Source organism: Parambassis ranga, chromosome 13 (genome assembly GCF_900634625.1).
Source record: "Parambassis ranga chromosome 13, fParRan2.1, whole genome shotgun sequence".
In the NCBI taxonomy this organism is placed as follows: domain Eukaryota; kingdom Metazoa; phylum Chordata; class Actinopteri; family Ambassidae; genus Parambassis; species Parambassis ranga.
The window spans coordinates 9,069,323-9,089,842 of record NC_041033.1 but is presented as its reverse complement, the minus strand read 5'-3'; the positions used below and the strand labels follow the sequence as shown (position 1 = coordinate 9,089,842).

Sequence of the window (20,520 nt, the reverse complement as noted above, 5' to 3'; positions counted from 1 at the left end):
GTGGTCCACCTAAACTCATGAATGTATTCCATTTAATTTAAAAATAATGCACCGATAACATCCATTGTTAGCTTCTTTTTTGCATTTCATTTCTGATTTTTCTAACAAGTAGGTCATGAATGTAATGCTTTTTGGCAGCTGTCAAATTCCAACAGAGTCAACCGACTCATATGGAATGAAACACATGTTCAATACCTTGCAGAATGAAGAGCGTAAAATTAGTTTATATTTAATCCAAATTAATATTCCACCAGACTAATTAAGTTGTCATTGAATATTTTATTTGCAAATGAAAGAGTAATAACTCAGAGGTCGTAAAAATATACATTTTTTTTTACTTGTGATATTTACATGGATTGTTTTCATCAAACGAATAAACTGAAAAAATTCTGTACTGTTTTACAAAACCAAAGAGAAGCCACGTCAGAAAAAACAGATGAGAGTAAAAGAAAGAAAAAGTGTCGTACGTTTCCCTTTTAATAATGCCGTGCTGAGCGTGTCTCCCTCTGACACCGAAACAATACAGTCAAAGAGAAACAGCCAACCACACAGATGCCACACAGGCCGGTGATGAGCACATAGCACACAAAAAAGTGCAAAGTACATGGATGAAAATTGAAAATAAAAAAAGACAAAAATAAAGCTTCATAAAACTTTTCTGTGGATATATTTACAATTTTAGATTTTCTTTCTTTTTTCTTTTTTTTTGTTATATTTTTTTTGTACATTTTTAGCCGATTACAGTTATGTTACATCAAAGCAAAGCATTCCCGTTCATCTGCTCAATCTCCTAGGACATGCAGGTACCTTTGCTTTCTGTCTCTCCTTCTTGAGGTTGAATTAAGCCCCATCCATCTTTTCCACTCTTAAAAGTAATAATACATCACATTCCCTTTTAAACAGACATACAAGGCCAAACCACAAAGTCTGAGCATCACTTTGCCCTGCTCAACAGCTTTAATCAGAAATAAAACTGCTTCATTGAACATAAAACATTTGTGGCTACATGAGATTCATACTCCTATCATATAACGCAGGATAACCATTAATGATTTTACTGCACCTTTGAGTGTTGATAATAAGACAATAAATATAGAGTGCTGTAAAGGATGATACTGAATGTGCTGCTGACACGTTGAAGCGTGTTAAGACTTTTCTTCCTCCACCCCACTGAACTGACAAAAGAGCTTTAAAATTCATTTGTCAAAATAGCACGAGTTTGTCGGGCCACAAAGCTGCTGCACACACATGAGAGGAAGAGATGCAACGCGAGGGTTCATAAACTGGGGGGGATCTGCCACCTGAGACTTGCAGATGCTGGAAAGCAAATCAAAAAGCTTGGAGGAATTTTAACAGCTGGAAGACTTGCATCCCATCCTCCACCTCCACTGCTACTTTCATCTGTGGTGGAGGGAATTTCAATGGCAAGAGCCTACAGCCCTGGCTCAGTATCAATCCTGTTATACCTCTCTCCTGATTCCCAGTGCTACTCTCACAGTTTCCAATGAAAAAAAAAGTCTTCAGGCATACACTATCCAGATTGTTAAGATGCATAGCAGTGTTTCTCTTTCTCGATGTAAGTGTGTCTGCATGCAAGTGTGTGTGGGTTTTGTTACAGTTGCTGTTTTTGTATATCTGTGTATGTGTGTGCAGATGTTCCCTGGGTGATGCAGTGTAGAGTGTCCCTTTCTGTGCTGCTGCATTTGGTATCCTGGTTCCATCAGTCAGTCGTAATACCTCCAGACATTCGATCCATCAAATTGATTCTGAAGGAGCAGAAATAACAAGGATTGCTATTTGGGCTTTTTGTTTGTGCAAACTGTGTGTGTGTGTGTGCAGCTGTGAATGTACACAAAGCACACAGCTGTGGTTTTGTGTGCACCTCTTCATGTATGTGTATATACAACTTTTTACCTGTGTGTGTGTGTGTGTGTGTGCCTTGAGATACCATCAGTACACTCATGGCCAAGTGCATTCTATGAGAGAGAGAGAGAGAGAGAGAAGAGAGCGTACAAGTGGCCTCCAGAATTGAAGATTCTTATGAATTATGGACGTCCTTTGTCTCACGACGCCACCCCCACCCCACAAGCGAAAACATGACTGTCGCTTGTGAAGCCAAGTTCAATAGGCATATGAGTGAGTGAACTAAAATAAACACTGCCTGTCTGCAGTCATATCAATTTGGATAGATGTTAGTTTAGGCTGACTGGATCCTTCACACTCGGCGAATGGCGACCATGAGAATGTGTGGGTGCGGCCCAAGGGCTCATACTGAATTTACATGCACACACCCACACATACGCTCTCACACGCATTCACAGGCATGCACGCACACATACACACGCACAGTTAACTGTCCCTGTCAAATATGATGCTGTCTCTTAAGTTGGATTATAAAAGGCATTTTTTTTCTCGAAATTTTCCTTACATTAAGTCACGTGTGAAATTCTACATGTGAAATCAAACCTCATGTGCTTTTTAAACAAATGCTGGTTTTTAAAACATTAAACTGGTGTTTAAAAGCCCACTCGGGTCTGTGTTAATTAAGAGTATGTATGAACAATATGAACAGTTCGTCAAGGTACAACAGGAACTACAAACAGTAATGTTTGTCCTGAGATTAACGGTCCTTGGATTATAAAACACAAAGAAGGTTTTAATATATCTTGTGCACATGCAGCTAATTTAGCTATGCATTAACTATACATACTGGGGATTTTGAAATACACCGGTATTAGAGATAACCATATAATATTTAAAAATGAAACACTGGTAATAATAGACATGTGATGACATTACTTCTGTTTCTTTCCACTCTTTGATATAGTAGATGCCAGCAATGAATGAGCTGGATAGCAACTAGCATAGTCTGTTGCTACTTTTTAATGAAAAACACTCCACCTGGACAAAAGTTTGCTCATGATTGTGTAAACTTTTTGGACTTCACCACAACAACGAGAGTGCTTTTCAGGTAGTTTGCTAGCTGCCCTGAAACATAAAATGTGTGTTTCTAGTCTTGATAGTGTTGTTACAGCTAAATGATTATGGCATTCTGCTGTTATTATTGGCTAGACAGCATCAAAGAGGAGAGAAAACAAGAGAAAAACATCCATAATCAGGTGCTGGGACACCCCTGAGACATATCAACCATTACAATACAAGACATTCAACTCCTGGATGAAGGAGGAAGTCTCTACCGGTCACTGAGCTGGATGAGAGGCGGCTTCATGAAGCTCAAGCAAGTCTGGGTGTAGTGTAAAATCTAAAATTGTGATATTTCCAATTAGCCTTTTAAACTTTGTTGAGGGGAATTTTTAATCCAATGTTGATGTTTGAGGGTCAAGTGGTTACTAAAATCAAAAGACATTATCATCACAAGGATCATGAAAAAGATGTTTCTTCTCTGTACTTGCATATTCTGTTATGTTAATATGATATTATCAGTTTCACATGAAGTTTAAAAATGTCATCAGAACAAGGGGCTTCACATGTTCACTTGAAACACAGCATGCGTATAAAAAACACATGGGCTAAATTCACTGTGAGTTTGCCATTTGACTCCTTTGTAAGGGAGAATTCTCCCCTCATGTACCCTTATTTATTAAATTAAATGACATCATGTGTGTATATCTATCTGTATGTACAATATAAAACAAGACTGATTACAGAATGTACAGTACATTGTCCTGTGGCATGGGATTGCTTTCTCACCATGGATAAATTGCTCTGCTTGGTGCTCCCTAGGCTGAATCTGTTATTACTAGGGCAAGTTTGTCGTACCTCTCAGTATTTGCTGCTGTTGACCCTCCAAGCTGGGTGTGAACAGAGACTTAACCACTGGTGTGCTGAAGATAAGGACAAAGAAAGAAACCATCAAACTGGGAGAGGGATTGCAAAGGCACACTAGATAGGCTACTTGCCCGTTTTTTTTCAGCTACTTTCAATCAAACTGCACTGGGTCTGTCTGAGGATTCAACAAAAGAGGGGACTGGCTGATAGCACAGCTCGACCAATAACCAAGCCAGTGAGACAGCAATCAAGTGCCAGGCCATTGTTATGGATCCAAGGAGAGTACTAGTGATGATACCACACACACCCTAGTCTCTAGATATCATACTCCTTGCTCCCCTCAATCAGACATTGTGTTTGTACAATGGAACGTCAAGGTCAATTCTTTGTTCCTTAGCTTGTGTATTGATCCAGGCTAAAAATAATGGGATCCACCATCTTTGTACATCACACATTCATGGTGACAGATTTTGGTTTCAGTTCAGAAATGTAACAGGTAAACAAAAGATTTTTTTTTTAAAAAAAAGCAACAACAACAATAATAATAACCCATTCTAGGGATTGGTGGCACTTCTTAATATAGATAAATGGACAAATAGCTGTCTGTCACCCTTTACAACCTGTTCAGAGAGAAGAGACACAGGAGAACAGAGACGAAAGGAAGGAAAAAGTCCAGCTGGTCTAATAGATGCTTATCCTCTATATTTAAAGTATTACTATAGGCCTAATAAATACTATTTAATTATTCATGGAGGATATTCAGTATCAGAAAAGGATGTCTATAGATGTAGACAGAGGGGATGTGGGAGGAAGGGGGTAACAACTACATTGATTTGACTCCACTGTCAGTGCTACATCCTTGTACCTGAAGTTTCCCCTGCTATTTGGTAAAGCAGATGAGCTGTTTGTGAGCCAGCTGAGTCAGTCTCAGGACCACCACAGTTTCAACTGGGTTCCTTTATGAGAGCACGAAAGACCGAGAGCACTGAGGCAGATGATGTACACGCCACGCGCGCTGTGTCTGTCCACATGGATGGGCACAATCAGCCCAGCCCATAGGAGGCAAAGAGGGGAGGGGGGGGGAGGGGGGAGGAGGGAGGGCTTGTGGCTTCAGAGCAGGTGCCAGAAGCAGCCAGTTGGAGGTGCAGGGTGACATGAATCAGAGAATCCCCCTCATGCCCCCTGTCCACCAAGAGAGAAAACAAAATCAGGTGTTGTCGTATGCTCTCTCTTTCTCCTGGTTTCCATTAGGCTTGTGCACATCTCATATGATGCATACATTTTATATGATGCTCAACAGCAGCGTGGCTCCATTGGTACGTGGCTCGGAGTTTAGTTTTCCTTTATTATCCAGCCTTTACTGTTTTCCTTCTTTCACTCCTTTGCTCTACTGCATGCCTAACCCTTTGATTTGATAAATAAATAAAAGCTCTACTAGGGGGCTTCTTCCACCTCACTGCACATGGTGCTTCTCTCTGCCTTCCAAAGCCAAAAGAAGGAACTCAGAAAATAAGTTCTGCCTTTAGCCATGAGACACAAGCAGTGTTGCATCTCGGGTCTCTGCTTTTTCTTTTGATTTATTGTTTTATGTAATTCAGAAGGGGGCAAGCATGTCTTATTTTCCCTTTTTAAGTAGCATTCATTAAAAGTACTTTTGGACTTATAGTATTGATTCTTTTAATTACATCCTTTTTACTAGTTGCATTTCTTTGTTTATGGAAGAGTCTTAGTCTTTGGGAAGGGTCTTGGGGGGGAGAAGGGGGGTATGGGGCGGGGGGGTTTTGGGCAGGGATTTGGGGGGCTGGGTTCTCACATGGCTGCAGGAAGAGTTTGGCCTTCAGTCCTACACAGTCTGAAAGGCCTTGGTCTGGGCAGGGACCATGAGGGTGGGGGGCGTGGGCCCAGACATGTTCCTGGAGTTATATTTGGGAGTGGCGGGCGGCTCAGGGGTCTTGGTGGGCACCACTGCATTGTAGGCTGGAGGGGACTGGGGGAAGCCTGGAGGCTGTCCATTTTCCTTGAGAGCTGCTACAGCAGGTGGACGAGGGCGGTGACCACGCTGGGCGCTGTTGTGCACCATGGACTGGGTGGAGGAGGCACCGGAGCGTGAGCTGCCAGAGCGGGATGAAGACAGGGAGTTGGGCTTCACTAGCTTGGCCTTGGGTGCCTCTGCATCCTCCCTGTGTTTGAAAACACACACACACAAAACAAACAATCATGACAAAGGTCCATTTATATCAAATAAACTGCACCTCTGACAGAAGAGAAACCCACACACACAAACACACGACCAAGTGCAAAACAGAACTCCACCGTACCATTCCCTAATGCTATTCTAAGGCCTCAGACGCATGGGACTAGTATTATGTCGGGGCCTCATGTAATTCATGAGATACCCCCCAAGCCCCTGAGTTTTGTGAAACACATTTGCATAGAATAATGAAATCTGCTGAAACCACTAGTTCCCCAGATACAATTGTTGAAGAAAAAAAAGTTTGTGCTGAGAGCACAATGAAAACTTTCCCCTATAATTCCACTTTTAGCTCAAATTTTAAGGGACCCCCACCCCCTCCAAAAAAAACAACAAAAAAACAAAAAAAACCTTGAAACTGCATGACAAAAACACATTTCCTCACCACATGGCATTAATCAACAAAACTGATGTAACTTTAATTTGTGGTATGATTTTTACTTTGGAAGTCAGAAATGATAAGTTCTTGTCTGTGCACTTCTGGCTACATGGTGTCTTCTCAGGCACACCAGAGAGATCTCTATAACTCTTGCACGAAAAAAATTAAATTTTTAAACACCCGCAACGGTTGTTTTTTAAAATCGATACCCAAGGGATGTGCGTCACTTGCTGGTGGCGTCGTGGAGCACATTAAGTGAAATAGCCCAGACTCTTAACATGGCATGAAAACAGAAAAACACATTCATTACATCTGCATTATTTACTCCGAGCTGTCCCTCAACCATGCTGCATTATTCATTATTACAACAGTAAATATGCACCTACACCAACGACAGTTCCAAAAACAAAAAAAGGAAAAAAAAGGTTGATGTTTTTACATGTATCATTAAAGGTCCACAGAGTCCTCTAAGGTATACAGTGGATCTCTCTCCCAGATGGCAGGTACCACCCACATCTGTGCTGTGTCACTTGTGTTGTGTTGCTTAGCTTTAGACCTTTTACAACTGACACGAATGCTCAACATCAATCTTGTGTTCAGATAAAACACAAGGTAGTTACTATTGTCATTGTCTTAGAAGGGTCACAGTTTGCGTTGAACATTAACATGTATTTAGTCCTTAAAAACTAGTGTGGAACTTTTGACATGAGTTTTTTTACTTTATCTGGGACACATAACTGTTACCTATTTCCTCAAAAAGCAGTGATATTCTATCCATCGTACACCACCATAATATCTGAATCCAAATGACCAATCAGGACACTTTTGAGCGCATCTAAAAATATAAACTGCACTGAAACACTGACACTTTAAAAATGGTGAAACAGTCATAAAGGAGAAGATGATGAATAAACCTGATTTCATTTGGAGTCTCCTCCTCCTCGTACTTCTTTTTCTCCTTCTTCCGGAAGACGAGCCAGATGATTAATATGACAATGAGGACACCGAGGGATATTCCCACCACTGCACCCGCTACCATCCCGACATCCCTCACATCTGTGAATGAGAAAGGAGGGACTGATGAGCAGGTAGAACTACTTACTGTCTCTGGTCACCTATCATTCATAGTCTTTGTATTAAATTCACAAATATGTATCCTCCACGCCCATTAACTGGAGAAACACTCTTTACTTTTGTGCCACCGTGCCTGAATTCAATTTAACACAAGGCCTGGAAAACTATTTCTGCTACTAGATGTGTGGTTTTCTCCATGACCCTAACCGTCCTGCCCCTCTCAGAAAATGTATTAGTGTGACAGTGAAACATGACTGCTGGAGCAGGGGTGATGACCAGTGGCCACCAGTTTAGGTTTACTGCAGTCTAATGTTGAAGCACTGGAGGAGGAGAGTGAGGAGGGTAGAGGGGGAGAGAGGGAGAGAGATGGAAAGGCAGGGAGGGGAATAAATGTATTTCCAGCTGCAGTTTGAAACAATAACCATCAATCAGAGTGACAGTTTGGTGAGAGGTGATTGCTGTGAGGTCGACTCCACCTTCTCCTCCTGAAACTTACGCTGCATTGTGACCTCAATGGTGCAGTTTTCCTCTCCGACGTCATTGCTTGCTGTGCACCTGTAAACACCTGTGCTGTCCATGGTGAGGTTTCTCAGGGTTACAATCTCTGGATTCTTGAGATCTGGGAAATAAGAAGAGTTACATTTTAATACTGAAGCTATATATCAGTTTTTGCAATTCTGCATGTTTACCATAGTCAATGTCCTTTTTTTATTTTTTTGCAAGGCAAATGAAATATTCCATATGTTAGAACTGAAGAAGGAGGGAGTCAGAAGGAAGAGGGAGTGAGACACATTGATGGAGTGTTTATTTTCGAGTAAGGCCCATCACACTTAGGAGGACTTGAAGAGAGTTGCAGGAGCGTGTCTGACAGAGCGATGGGGCCCCACAGCCCCATGGGATGTTTATTCATCCCCACCAATGACAACCATGTGATATTACCTTTCACCAGACCCATAAATAACGGCTGCTGACGCTGTACGTTATCGTTCAATGAAAACTAATTAGACTGAACAGGTGTTGTTTGGTGGATGTCATTAATTTGAAGATTTTTGCCTGGACACGTGCCATTAAGGATGCCTGTGAAACACTGGAGGGAAAACAGAGACAGAGAGGTTGGCGCCCTGGGGGTGTTTCTGCCGGTTTGAAGAATACACAGTGGGAAGAGCGGCCTGGCCATTAGCTTTTCTGCTATGAACTGTCTTGTTACTATTTAGAGGCAGAAATGCCTGGTTATGATCCAAGAGGAATGCCACAATCTACACCATGTGAGTGAAGTGTGCCTCAGGGCTACTGTGGAGCTACCGTGTGTATGTTTTTTTTAACATAAATGTAGTCAGAGCTACCAACCCATGTCTGTGATTTACATCGGATTTTCTCCACTTTACACACAATCCAGGAAAACACACTGACATCCTGCGTGAAAATTTCATTCAGTTGAGTCAGGCTGACATTTCAATGTCACAGACATGTTCATCAGATCACAGTGTCAGACCAGGTCCTGTTGTTTATATAAATGCTCCCGACGGAACAGAGCAAGAAAATCACAAGGCTGCGTGTTGCAGGGCCCTCCATTGTTAATCCACAAATAGTGGATACTTATCCCAAACTTGATTCATAGTAAATTCCTGTTCTATCGACTTTGGTCTAATGTGGTAACAGAGATGGTAAGACATCATTTTTTAATGTTTTTTTTATTTTTAAGTGAAATTATCCATATCCGCTCTCAGTAATCAATAGCAAAGACTTAACTTAGCATCGTGTTGAAACTGTTAATAACTCCAGCTGAGTATCAGCGGAAGGAGCTTCCGTTTGCACTTGGCAGATTTAAGAGCCTGTGTTTGGAAATGTATGATGCAGAGATAGTAGGAGGTGAAACAAAGATGGTGTGCTCAGCAAAACACTTCCTTGGACAAATGCAGCCATAAAAAATCACTAATATGAAAATGAATCTTCATAGCTTTTTTTCTTCTCAGCAGAAGGCTGGAATGGTGAATCAGCATGTCAGCACAGTGCCAATTATTTTTCTTACCTATCAGTGCCAGGTTTGGCAGCTTGCCCAGACTCTTGCCTTTGTCCAGCACTCGCTCCCACTTGTAGCTAATGGGGTCTGAACCGTCGCTGGATTTACAGCTCAGCTTGACATCACTGCCCTCCAGGAGTTTACCATCCATCCAGCACCTCGGCTTGGAAGGTTTAACTGGAAGCACACAGAAGAACCAGAAACAGTTGAATGCAAATATACCAACAAATACATAAACATAGCAGAGCAGATCTTTAAGCCTCTGAACCAAATGCTGTATCATTGCAATGAGAGCTGCTTATCTTAACATTGACATACTGCTACTGATGTACAACTCTACATATAATATCAGTGAGTCCGCATCAAATCCACAAGGCTCACATCATTTCCTAATTATGAACTCTTAGTGCTGTTATCAAATAGTATTAAAGCTCAGAATAATACTTTATAGTTCATCAGCCTGGTCACATAACTATTCTCTAAGCGCCTGTGATTATAGCTCACTTATACATTACAATGAATTTTACTTTTCAATAGAACTCTATCTGCATCAGTTACTGGTGTCAGTTAGCAGTTGTTACATGGGAGCTGGTTAATCTAGCTTGCCATCAAAGTCATTTCTCAGGAGCTGGTGACACACACACAGAAAAAAAAAACAGTCCCATAGGGAATGGATCAATGTGACCCCAAAGCTGGCTGTGAACGCCTGTGGTGATATGTTCTTCACAGGTCAAAGGTTTTGGTCATAGTCCAGTAGCTGGAGGCAGAGTACAGTATAGCTAGAGTCTACTGAACTCTGTGAAGCTGCTCTGTTTAGATACAGTACATGCTGAAAGGCACAGCTACGCTACAAAAGCAGAAAAATAGCACACCGCTCCGCTCTCTCCCTCCCAAGTGACATATTTTTAGATCAGTGGTGAACTAAATTTAAACATCTATTCTGTATTTTTGTCCCACTCTCATATTAGCAATGTTGATGTTTGTGTATTTTTGCTGCATGTTGGCAAAGTTGGAAAAGAAGGAACTCTAAATATAATGTGGTTAATGGATGCCTTAGCTTATGAGAATTTCTCCCTGTGTTTGTCTAACCCTCCTCTTCTTCCACACCCTGGTCTCAGAAGAAGAGTATTCTGCTCACACACTCAGCAAGGAATGTAATGAGAGGAGCTGATCAGGGATCTCTGTGCATCTCTCAGCTCTGTCAGGGTCAGTTAGGCCTAACGACAGCAGCAGCAGTTGAAGTGGATAACCTCAGCGCACAACCTCAGTAAAGCAAAAACACATCACAAATACACACTCAAACACACCGAGGCAAATGCAAATTCACACACTGAGTGTGGGTCTCCACGTGCAAGCTAACGCATACACAACCACTGGAGAATCTGGCACACACGCGCACACACAAGTACACACTGCCTCATGCCAAGCCAGCTACCAGCCCGACTGCCAAGCTATTATCTTAGCGTGGGGAGCAGGAGAAAAATGCAAATGTTCGTCTCTCTCGAAATCAAAAGTGTCACTGCAAAGCTGAGGGCAATTTGTAAAAATGGAGGCGCTAACTCACTGAAATGTCTTTATGGAAGGAAGAGGAGAGTGCGAGCGAGAGGATTAACAGACTGTTCCATTAGAAAACCAATAACCGCGGGTTGAACTAATCTCCCATGATGTTTTAATAAATCGCTTGCTTTTCTGACATTGAGAATGATCTGGTTCCTCCCGCTGGACTTTGTGGCGGGCTTTTGTGTTATAGCCGCTCCCCTTTTTTGCCTTATGTCCTTCAAAGTTGTTTAGCTATTAGTGATATGTGGGCAGACACACAGTACTGCTGAGCTACTTGTAAAGCCGAGACATTTATAGCCATCTGGATATTAGATGAATAAGGAAAACAATGACTGTGTTGAGGCCAAAACAGTCTCTTCTGTAGTTGCAAGATATAAGTACGACTCAAACTAATATATTTCTAAGTATCTTATTTGTAGTTGGATGATGGCTTTTATCAATGTCAGCCTCCACTTCTAAATATGATTACAGGATGTATATGAAACTTAGAGACGGGTCTGTTACAGTCTCTGTTTACATGTGGATCTCACAGAGGACAGAAATGTATTTTAACATGATATTTGTTCACATAACTGAATCTCTAACCTAATCAATCAGTTCTGTGCTCTTTCAAAACCCAGTTGCATGTTTCTGGTCTCACCTTATCAACAAACCAATCCAAACGAACCCAAACAGCATGAGCGAAATCAAATCACACCGTCTGAATCAAATTGAATCATTAGATCAGTCAGCATGACGGAGGAAATGTGCCAGGCTAATGATGCAGTGATTAGGTCTGTGTGTGTGACAGGCTCTGCGTCTACGTGCATTTTCCATGTGAGCATTTGCAACCGTTGCATGTGTGTTACAATGTGTCTGAAAACACTCACCCAGCACAATGAGGTTGACCTGGCTCCAGTGGTACTTTCCCCCAGTCTTGACTTTACAGTAGTACTCCCCAGAGTCGGTCAGCAGCAGGTCACTGATCAGCAGGGAGGCGTCGCCGCCCAGGTACTCCCCAGCAAAGGAGAGGCGGCTGGCCTCGCTGCCTGTCGCCTCATTGGTGTACACCTGGCCCCCGAAGAACGTAATGATCTAGACATTAAAAAAAGAACATTTATTTTAACACTGTTTGTTAAATTGAAACATCTTCTGGGCTAAATATCACATTTAGACTTCCTGTTTAAATTGTGTCAAAGATCTTTTTTTCAGTTAATGCAACCAATCCCCAAAGTATGAGTCACATATCACTTAACAGCTTGTAACTTAATTTTTATGACTTAAATGTAATACTCTGGATATATATGACTGGTGGGCTGCCTAAACATTTAGAAGCACACAACTGTAATGATGGTGTATGCACAATTAAGCCATATCCACACAGTCCCTCAGTGAACGTGAAGAACATAATACCAGCACTCATGGGTAACATTGTTAACAATCATTTTATAATTAACACTCTGAAAGTAATATTTGACAAACGAATGCATTTGCTGGAACGCCAGTATTCTGCCAGTGTTCATTTAGCTGATCACCAGTGAGTACTGTTATCTCCTTATGGTCTTTCTACAAGCAGAGCTGTCAAATTGATCAAAATAAAGACAAAAATCTGGTGGTTGCTGAGTATAAAAGTGCTCACAGTGGCACTGATGTGATGTTAACACCAAACAAGAGGCCACACAGCTACAAAAATACCTCACTCCAAAGGAAACGGTGATACACTCTACATTTTCAGGCATTAAATAAATTGCATTTCACTTTGTTTATATTACATCTTTGAAGAGTATCATGATCATGTCATATTTTTTAATTTAATGGGCTATCTTAAATATCTCCTGAAACAATTTCATGGAAAATTAGATAAATAGGTCATGTGCCATGTTACATTATAATCAAATTTGGATCAAATAAGGCCAGAATGAAACATTGGAACCAACAGACACATGCACAAAATGAGAATGAACTTCCTCAGTTCACAATGGGATAGCCCTACAGACAATAAAAGCTAAGGGTACACATTTACCAAAATGTAAACATTTTTTATGACTACATGACACAGTCTCATTTCTGCAGCATGGCCCTAAGCTGCTATAACTCCTGTTCCACCACACCATTGTCAACATAGTACAGTATTTGTTCCATAATGATAAAACACAGCTGATTGGTTGCTACACAAATATACTATGGAAACAGTACAAAGCCTGGCTAATGCACAAGTCTTTCATGCAGCTTTGCATGTGCTTGTCTGCCTATATTTATGTATACATTCATTTGCATATGCACATTTGTATGTCTACAAAATATATTGTTACATTGGTTTAGATGTACATCTAAAAACAAACAATGAACACATGCAGTGCATCGCAACCAGGCAAGTACACAATAAGACGTCTGTGTTACGGTGACAATATCTATTATTCCCTTATCCTTTTATTTTTAGTACCTTGATGTTCACAAAGACCGGGTGTTCAGAAGGGAAATGAGAGGATTTGAAATTTTACAGTAGACATATAACATCTGTAAACGTGTACTGAAAGCTTTTATTTTCTCTCCTCTGTCTGTTTATGTTTTTGCTTTTTTCTGTCCTCTCCTTAGGTCTCTCTCTTTCTCTCTCTCTCTCTCTCTCTCTCTCCATACACAAACACAAACAAACACAGCTGTCACAGTGGCCTATTACTCAGGGCAAGTGAGAGCCTGCAGATGGGGACTGCTAAATGCTGGTGCCACAGTACATCAGTGCCTAAGAAACAGGGGCACCTGCTGTGATCACAGGTGACGACTAGCCATTTACACATGCACATATACCCGGACCTACACACTATCTTATGAGCAAATACGTCATGAATGTAAACAGGCATACATTATTAGTGCCAAAGCTACAGGCACAAAGTCACACAGCCCTGGCACCTAAACAAAGTGGGGCATATTTTAAAAGTGCCTGCCTGTGGGCACACTTCTGATGCCTTCACCAATGTGAGTGTAGACTTACACCATGAGTGTCTATGTGTGTATTTATGCTTCTGGGTATGTCTGGGTGCACTCTGACAGAGAAAGTGTCAGTAAGAGTGAGGAGTTTAAGGAGAATTTAGTGAAATGACCAAAGGCTGTTAACATACTGCATTTGAAATGATCTTGTTTGTTTATTCAGAGAAAAACTGAAAATGCTGCATGCAGGCATTAAGGCATCTCTGCCTTCTCTGGTTTTAAAGATAACACAAATTAGAAGCAGGGAACTTTTATGGTCTGGTTAATGTATATAATTTCCTGCATGTTGTTGTGCATGTTAGTTGAAAAAGGATAGTATTTAAACATTAATGTGATGAAGGAGGGGGCTGTTGGTGAGCACATGGACCAGATAACATTAAGAGTATTGTTAACAATCAAATATTTAAAAGTTTGTTTTTCAAAACGGGTGTTTTATGAATAATGTAAAGGTTAAAGTGGTAGATACAGAAGATGACCAGGAAAACACCAGCAGTGTTTGAACTGTGGAGGAAATTACAATTACTTGTGTTAATATGGTTGACCAATGAAGCTACAGATGGAAAGGTATAAACCCAAACAAGTGGTTTTGATGCCTAACTGAACTGCAGGAGAACATAAAAGTGATGATGGGACATACAGGCCTGTCAGATCAGTGTGTAAAAACTGTCCTTGTAATGAGTGCCAGTAAATGATGTATGCTGGAAGCGAAGCAATTATGTATCACAGCTCAATATTATAAGCCCTTACTAATATGCTGCAGAGATGCTGGGTAACTTTTCACTGTTAAGGGTGTTTTACAGCTGTCACTATGGTAACACCATGGTTAAAAATCAATGGAGCAGGAGAGTTTATTTTCACTGTTTATCTGCAGGTGAACTGTGTAGGCTATCCCTTTGATGCCCTGCCACCTGCCCATCTGTGTCCCTAACACATGTAGCCTATACATTTGCTAACAGAGGCTAAATGTGGACAAGACGCTCTTCCCTTCTCAACACGACCTTCCAGCAGAACAAAAGAATGATTTATTCATTCCGCTACAGGCGTAGTCTCTTTCCTAATCAAATTTTCAGACGTTTGATTTTAATTAATGGTGCCTTCAATGTTATCTTCCCGTTAAATATTCATCGCAATGTGGCAGCCTCCCTCTGAATCATCAAAGCATAAGACACTTGTTTTCCTCTTTCTTTCATTCCTAGCCACTCTGTTTCCCCTCCACACTCTTCTATTCTTCCCTTTCTCTAAGCGTTACACTTCTGTGCGCAAACCGAACAAAAACAGCCTCTAAAGGAAATCTCTCCATTTCCCAACAGACAGCTGCAGAGATTGTATCCTCTATCTGTTATCAGATACTATATTCAATTTCTGTAGAAGAAAGGCAATAATTCAAAAACTGTGAAACGATAGAAAAATGTCATCGGAGGCTGTGACACACAAAACCATGTAAGGCCATTTAGAAAATTTAGGACTGGAGCCGGGCTGATGGTGGAGGCTGAAGCTACCTACTGACTTCATCCATGTCATTTGTCAAATAAACATGAATAGTGTCTTTCTGCAGGTCTCTCTCCGTCCAGATCAGCATGCTGTACATCATCCAGCCCTCTATATCATTTTCCATATCAGCTAAAATACATATAAATACAATACATAGTTTCTGCTTCCACTGTCTGCTTGCTCGGGGGTTCGGGCTCTGGGTTTCTGTAAAGCGCCTATAGAGACAATGTTGATTGTAAAAATAGTGCAGCTTCATGCACAATATGGAGCATGAAGTTTAAAGTATATAATTCAACATTAGTTGCTGACACAGACAGAGAACTGGTGTCAGTCTTTTCCGGTCTGTGTGAAGTCAGTGTGATGAATTAGGTGCAGTGAAATATCTCGAGATCTCTCCGCTTTAACAGCAACATGGCAGCGATGCAGCTCCATCTGTTAGCCAATATTAGCTTGAGTTAGCACATTTCTAGCAGTTTTCAGGTTCTAAGGGTTTTACTGCTAATTACACATACCGTATGCTACCAAGCTAGCAGCAACTTATTGTTTGAAAATGATGAAAACTTAATTAGGACCATTTTTCATGTCTAGATGTTCTGGTTTTTATGCTGAGGGTTTGGAAAAAGGTACAAATAAAAGCTCTAAAGTTACAAATATAAAAAAAAAAGTTTGGGGACATTCTGCAGCTCCATTGTTCCTTTATGAACACCTTAACTTTGCACATTGAGTTGCGACTATTATAGCTCAGGTTGGTAATCAATATACCTTAATTATTGGAAGGAGGGAGCGAGAGAGAGAGAGAGAGAGAGAGAGAAAGATATAAAAGAAAAAACTACCATTTGTCAGTTAATTTCAGCAAGGGTCTGTCTTCTATTAAGAATGTGACCTCACTATAAGCCATGTCAGGGTTGATTATAGAAATGCAAGGTATTTCATATATTTATGAACTCTGGTACAGGGGGAAGAGGAGAATCTGAGCTTACCACTTTCTGTTTGGAATTTGGTTTCTGCAGTAGCCACTCGATATCAAGGGAGCTTGACGTTGGGAACTGGTGGTGGCACGGTAAGGTGGCATTGTCCCCAACGACCTTCTTCATCTCCGTCTGCGCCCCCACTGACAGCAGGCTGAATAGAACTAAAAAAGAGAAACAAAAGGCATGTCAGAAGAGGACACTCTCTCGATCCACCCTCCTGAGAAAAGACAGATGCTGCGGATAGGAAGCAAGATCATGCCGATGGAGGAAATCGACTAAATATTCTACAGACACTGTGATACAGTGTGTCACATTCGGACACTGAGGAGAGACAGAAAGGGGATCCTGTTTATTACAGCAAAGACTGGCAGAGGGACCGTTGTGATAATCTTTTGGCTATCATGTTCTTATCCACAGCCGCAGTTTGAGGGAGCTATGGCTCTGCACACTACAGGCACATTGACAGTTCTGCCAAGACTGAAGACATACAATTATACTGAATCACTTAAGATGCTAACATTTTCCACAGCAGCCATGGTTGCTTTCTTCTTAAGAACACATGTCAATGTGGGAATGTGAGATTCAACCTTCAACCATCTTTTGCAATATCCATAACTGCGTGCAAATACACAAGCCAACCCAGTTAAGAGCTTAGGCTGCAGTAAAGAAAGTAGCAATAATTATGAGTGTGTGCACAAGCGAGTGACTTTGGTTTCTGGCCAGACTGTCAGGGCTTGTGTCTCAGCGGGGGAGCAGCAAGGCTAATTTATTGGAGGATGCTGGACAGCCCAGCGGGCCTGAGTGGAATTAGCCAGAGGCGTCACAGGGGTTTGCTGGAAGCTGAAACTATGGATGGTGTGTGTGTGTGTGTGTGTGTGTGAGAGATCGTGTCTAAAGGGGGTGGTGCATTGGTGAGATATTCGACTCCCTCCACCTGGTAGAAAGACTGTACAATACTGCAGAGCTCTACTGGGCTTACACTCTCAAATGCAACATATATTTTTGGCTCTACAACATTTAACTTAACTACCTGACTTTAATTTAATTGCTGAACTAAGCTATAGCTCCAGGGGGCTGCGGGTGCTTAAAATAAAACTTATCCAGCCTGGCAGATGCTCATTTGAAGTGAAATGTGCAGGCTGTGTAAATATTGTTTCTTCCTTTCATTATCATACTACTTATTAAGAAGTCAATACACCCTTTTGTCCACACAGATTAAACAGCGTGGGATCTCAATGAAAGCTATTTATATTGACAGGTGTTATGTCTGCCGTGGGGTGATTCAACCCCGAGACACTGATTGAAAGAATTTCCTTTGGGTTCAGCAGACACAATCACATGCTGTCAAATGTTCCAGAGAAGGCCGTGTGGATGCATCAGCACTCGCTGGGCGCCTGTCCACTTGTTCACTGTTCCACCCTCATAGGAGCCAACACCCTGTCCCATAAGTGATCTTTGGGCCAATGAAAATGTCAGCTCTGTGCTGTGAAACCAATGAGTCAGTGCTGATGCAGAACGCAGAGGCGAAGAAGCAGCCTGACAGAAACCACTTCTCCCAGACGAGCTTCACTCACACAGATGACATCATATGGTGGATTTCAGCACTTCTTCAAGTTTTGTTTAAGCCCTGTCACTACTTTGTGAGTTTTCTGCCATAAACCCAGGCTCTGGGGCACTCACTGCCAGTCAAATTTGATGTTTCCAATTGGCATTCATCAGATGGAGATGGAGAGAGTGGGAAAAAGTACTTTGCAGTTGGCTGAGTGCTTCTGTGTCCCTTTGGTGGCCCGGGAATGACAGGACGAATTGCTGAGGTCCTTCTGCTCACCAGGTCCCCCTGCTCAGTTCAAATCATTAGTCAGCAGAAAAATAAGGGCCACCCCTCCTTGCAGAAGAGCTCTTGCACCCTGAAGGTATCCCCTCTTTATGACTTTTTAATGCAGCATTTGCAGGGTCATTCATCTTATGGACTCCCTGCCGATATTGGTTTGAACGTCAGATATAAGACAGAGAGGGCTTTGCAGCTTTAAGGAGAGAGCTCAAGCTGTGTGTGTGCAGCTTGTGGTGGGAGTTAATGCTTCATGGTGGTGGTGTAGGGGTGTGCTGGGAGACCTGTGCCCACTGTCTCCCCTCAGCTCCTCAGGCTAGCCTCTGTAATCAGTGCTCCCATACTCATCAGCAGCCCCGGGGCTGAACCTGGCACTGTGTAGCCGGCCTGATAAGAGCTGCCTGCTTCCGTTCTCACCTCCCACCTCATCTTTAACTGCCCACTGCTTCAACTGTTACCTAAAAGATAGATAGGGCCAGGGTGACCGTGGAAAAGGAATGGCAATCTTTTCCCAGAAAAAGTACTTGAGCTGACTCTAAATTGACCTTGGGATCAGCTCGCATGATTGGTGTCAAAAATGTGCTTCATTGCTGAACAATGAGGTTTTGAGTGCTATAAATTCTTCATTTCACAGAGAAAGATGGCAAATATGTCGTGTCTGTGACAGAAATACAATTTTTATTTACAAGAAAGAGTTGGCTAACAAATCAGAGTTTTTTTTGGTCAGTATACAGTCAATGCTCCCCACTTTCCTGCTTATTTATGGTCTTGCAGAGGGGCTTTTGTGCTGTGGAATGGATGACACAGTGCTCCCAAAATAAGCTCGCCTTGATGTGAGTTTGAGCTCGCATTTGGATTGGCCTCATTCACCGTGTGCACAGCTGGGATGGTTGGACAGCGAGACCTCATCATTTGTGTCAACTAGGAGACACAACAGACAATGTCTCTGCGGCAGCACAGCACACACAGTATGAAAATTCTGTTTGCGTTTATGACCTTGGCATTCAATTTGCAGTAAGGTGACCTAGAAACAATAACAACTGTGAACCACAGCAGCTTCTGCCTAGATAACATTCCTGGTCACAGTGGTATGTATGCATTTGCGTGTCTTTATGAGATTCCAAAAGTCCATGGGAAAGGCCATTGGAATAAACGTGGCCATCTTGAGGCAAGAGATAAATGTGCAGAGGACTAGAGGACTAGAGTGAAAGATAACAACAATAAGAGAGAAAGAGGGACAGAGGATATGGCCCCAGCTATAGTAGCTGGGGCCATATCCTCTGTCCCTCTTTCTCTCTTATTGTTCTTTCTTTTCTCAGCTCTGTATCGGCTCAGCTTCATGCTTCCAGCGAGGTTCAAATCTTTACCCACAGAAAGAAAGGAAAGAAGCATATCATAATTAACAAAAGAAAGACTGAGCTAACAGCAGAGGTTTAGAAAGAGAGAGAAAGATAGACACATTTGACAAAGAGAGAAAGAGAGAGAGGCTTGAGTGAAATATGGAGGAACCAATTTCTATGAAAAGGCCCTAGGGGGAGTTGTGCTCCAGTAAATCCGTCTTACAGAGCCCTGCAATCTCATTACAGTGTAGCCAGTGAGACGGACAGACAGACAAACAAGACAGGCCCTGGATCTTTTGCACTGCCCAAAGTCAAGCCCCACATCCCCTAAGTCAGCACATTGGCCTGGCTGGGGTCTTTGCCATGTCCAAAGCTTATGACCTCTGGTGCTCAAGCACAGCAGATCGGAAAGAGGGAGATGAGTGAAAGGACGGAGGAGAATGGGTTGAGGGAGGCATGGGGGGAACGGTGCAATTCCTTATTTTGAGAACTTACGGTAAGTCAGTGGTGTGGAGGAAGGATTATACCATCACAAAGGTGGTGTTAGACACAGGTTAGCAGATGCACAAAAGAAAAAAAAGGACTAGAGGTATCACTGTTTTATTTCCTCTGACAATTTCCTGCTCTTTGAATATGTGCTGCTTCTCCTGTTTAGAATACATGTTACCGCATTTTATGTACAGTACCTGGCGGTGTTTATGATGCATGCTTATTATGAACATATGCTCTATCAGGTCAGCTCTTCCCATATCCACATAAAAAAGCAGCAAGGTACTATCTTCTCCCGACACTGAGTCATTGCTTCAGCCACAATCCTATGATTTGGAATACAGCTGTGTGACACAAGCCGACT

General features: G+C 41.9%; 1 protein-coding gene across 2 annotated transcripts in view; it reads right to left on the bottom strand.

Annotated features, from left to right (window-relative positions):
- Positions 1-259: 259 nt before the first annotated feature.
- clmpb (CXADR like membrane protein b) overlaps positions 260-20,520 on the bottom strand; it is a 60,360-nt gene continuing 40,099 nt past the window's right edge. The window contains exons 2-8 of one of the 2 annotated variants that reach the window (XR_003671597.1): positions 16,509-16,660; positions 11,943-12,147; positions 9,523-9,690; positions 7,990-8,112; positions 7,334-7,475; positions 4,655-5,969; positions 260-3,845 (exon numbers count right to left, since the gene is read on the bottom strand). Coding sequence is in view for 1 of the 2 variants with exons in the window: in XM_028419912.1 (XP_028275713.1) it covers positions 5,633-5,969; positions 7,334-7,475; positions 7,990-8,112; positions 9,523-9,690; positions 11,943-12,147; positions 16,509-16,660 (1,127 nt within the window). In the remaining variant the exon portion in view is untranslated. Of the gene's footprint in view, positions 5,970-7,333; positions 7,476-7,989; positions 8,113-9,522; positions 9,691-11,942; positions 12,148-16,508; positions 16,661-20,520 lie in introns of both variants that reach the window. The other variant, XM_028419912.1, reaches the window with a different exon arrangement.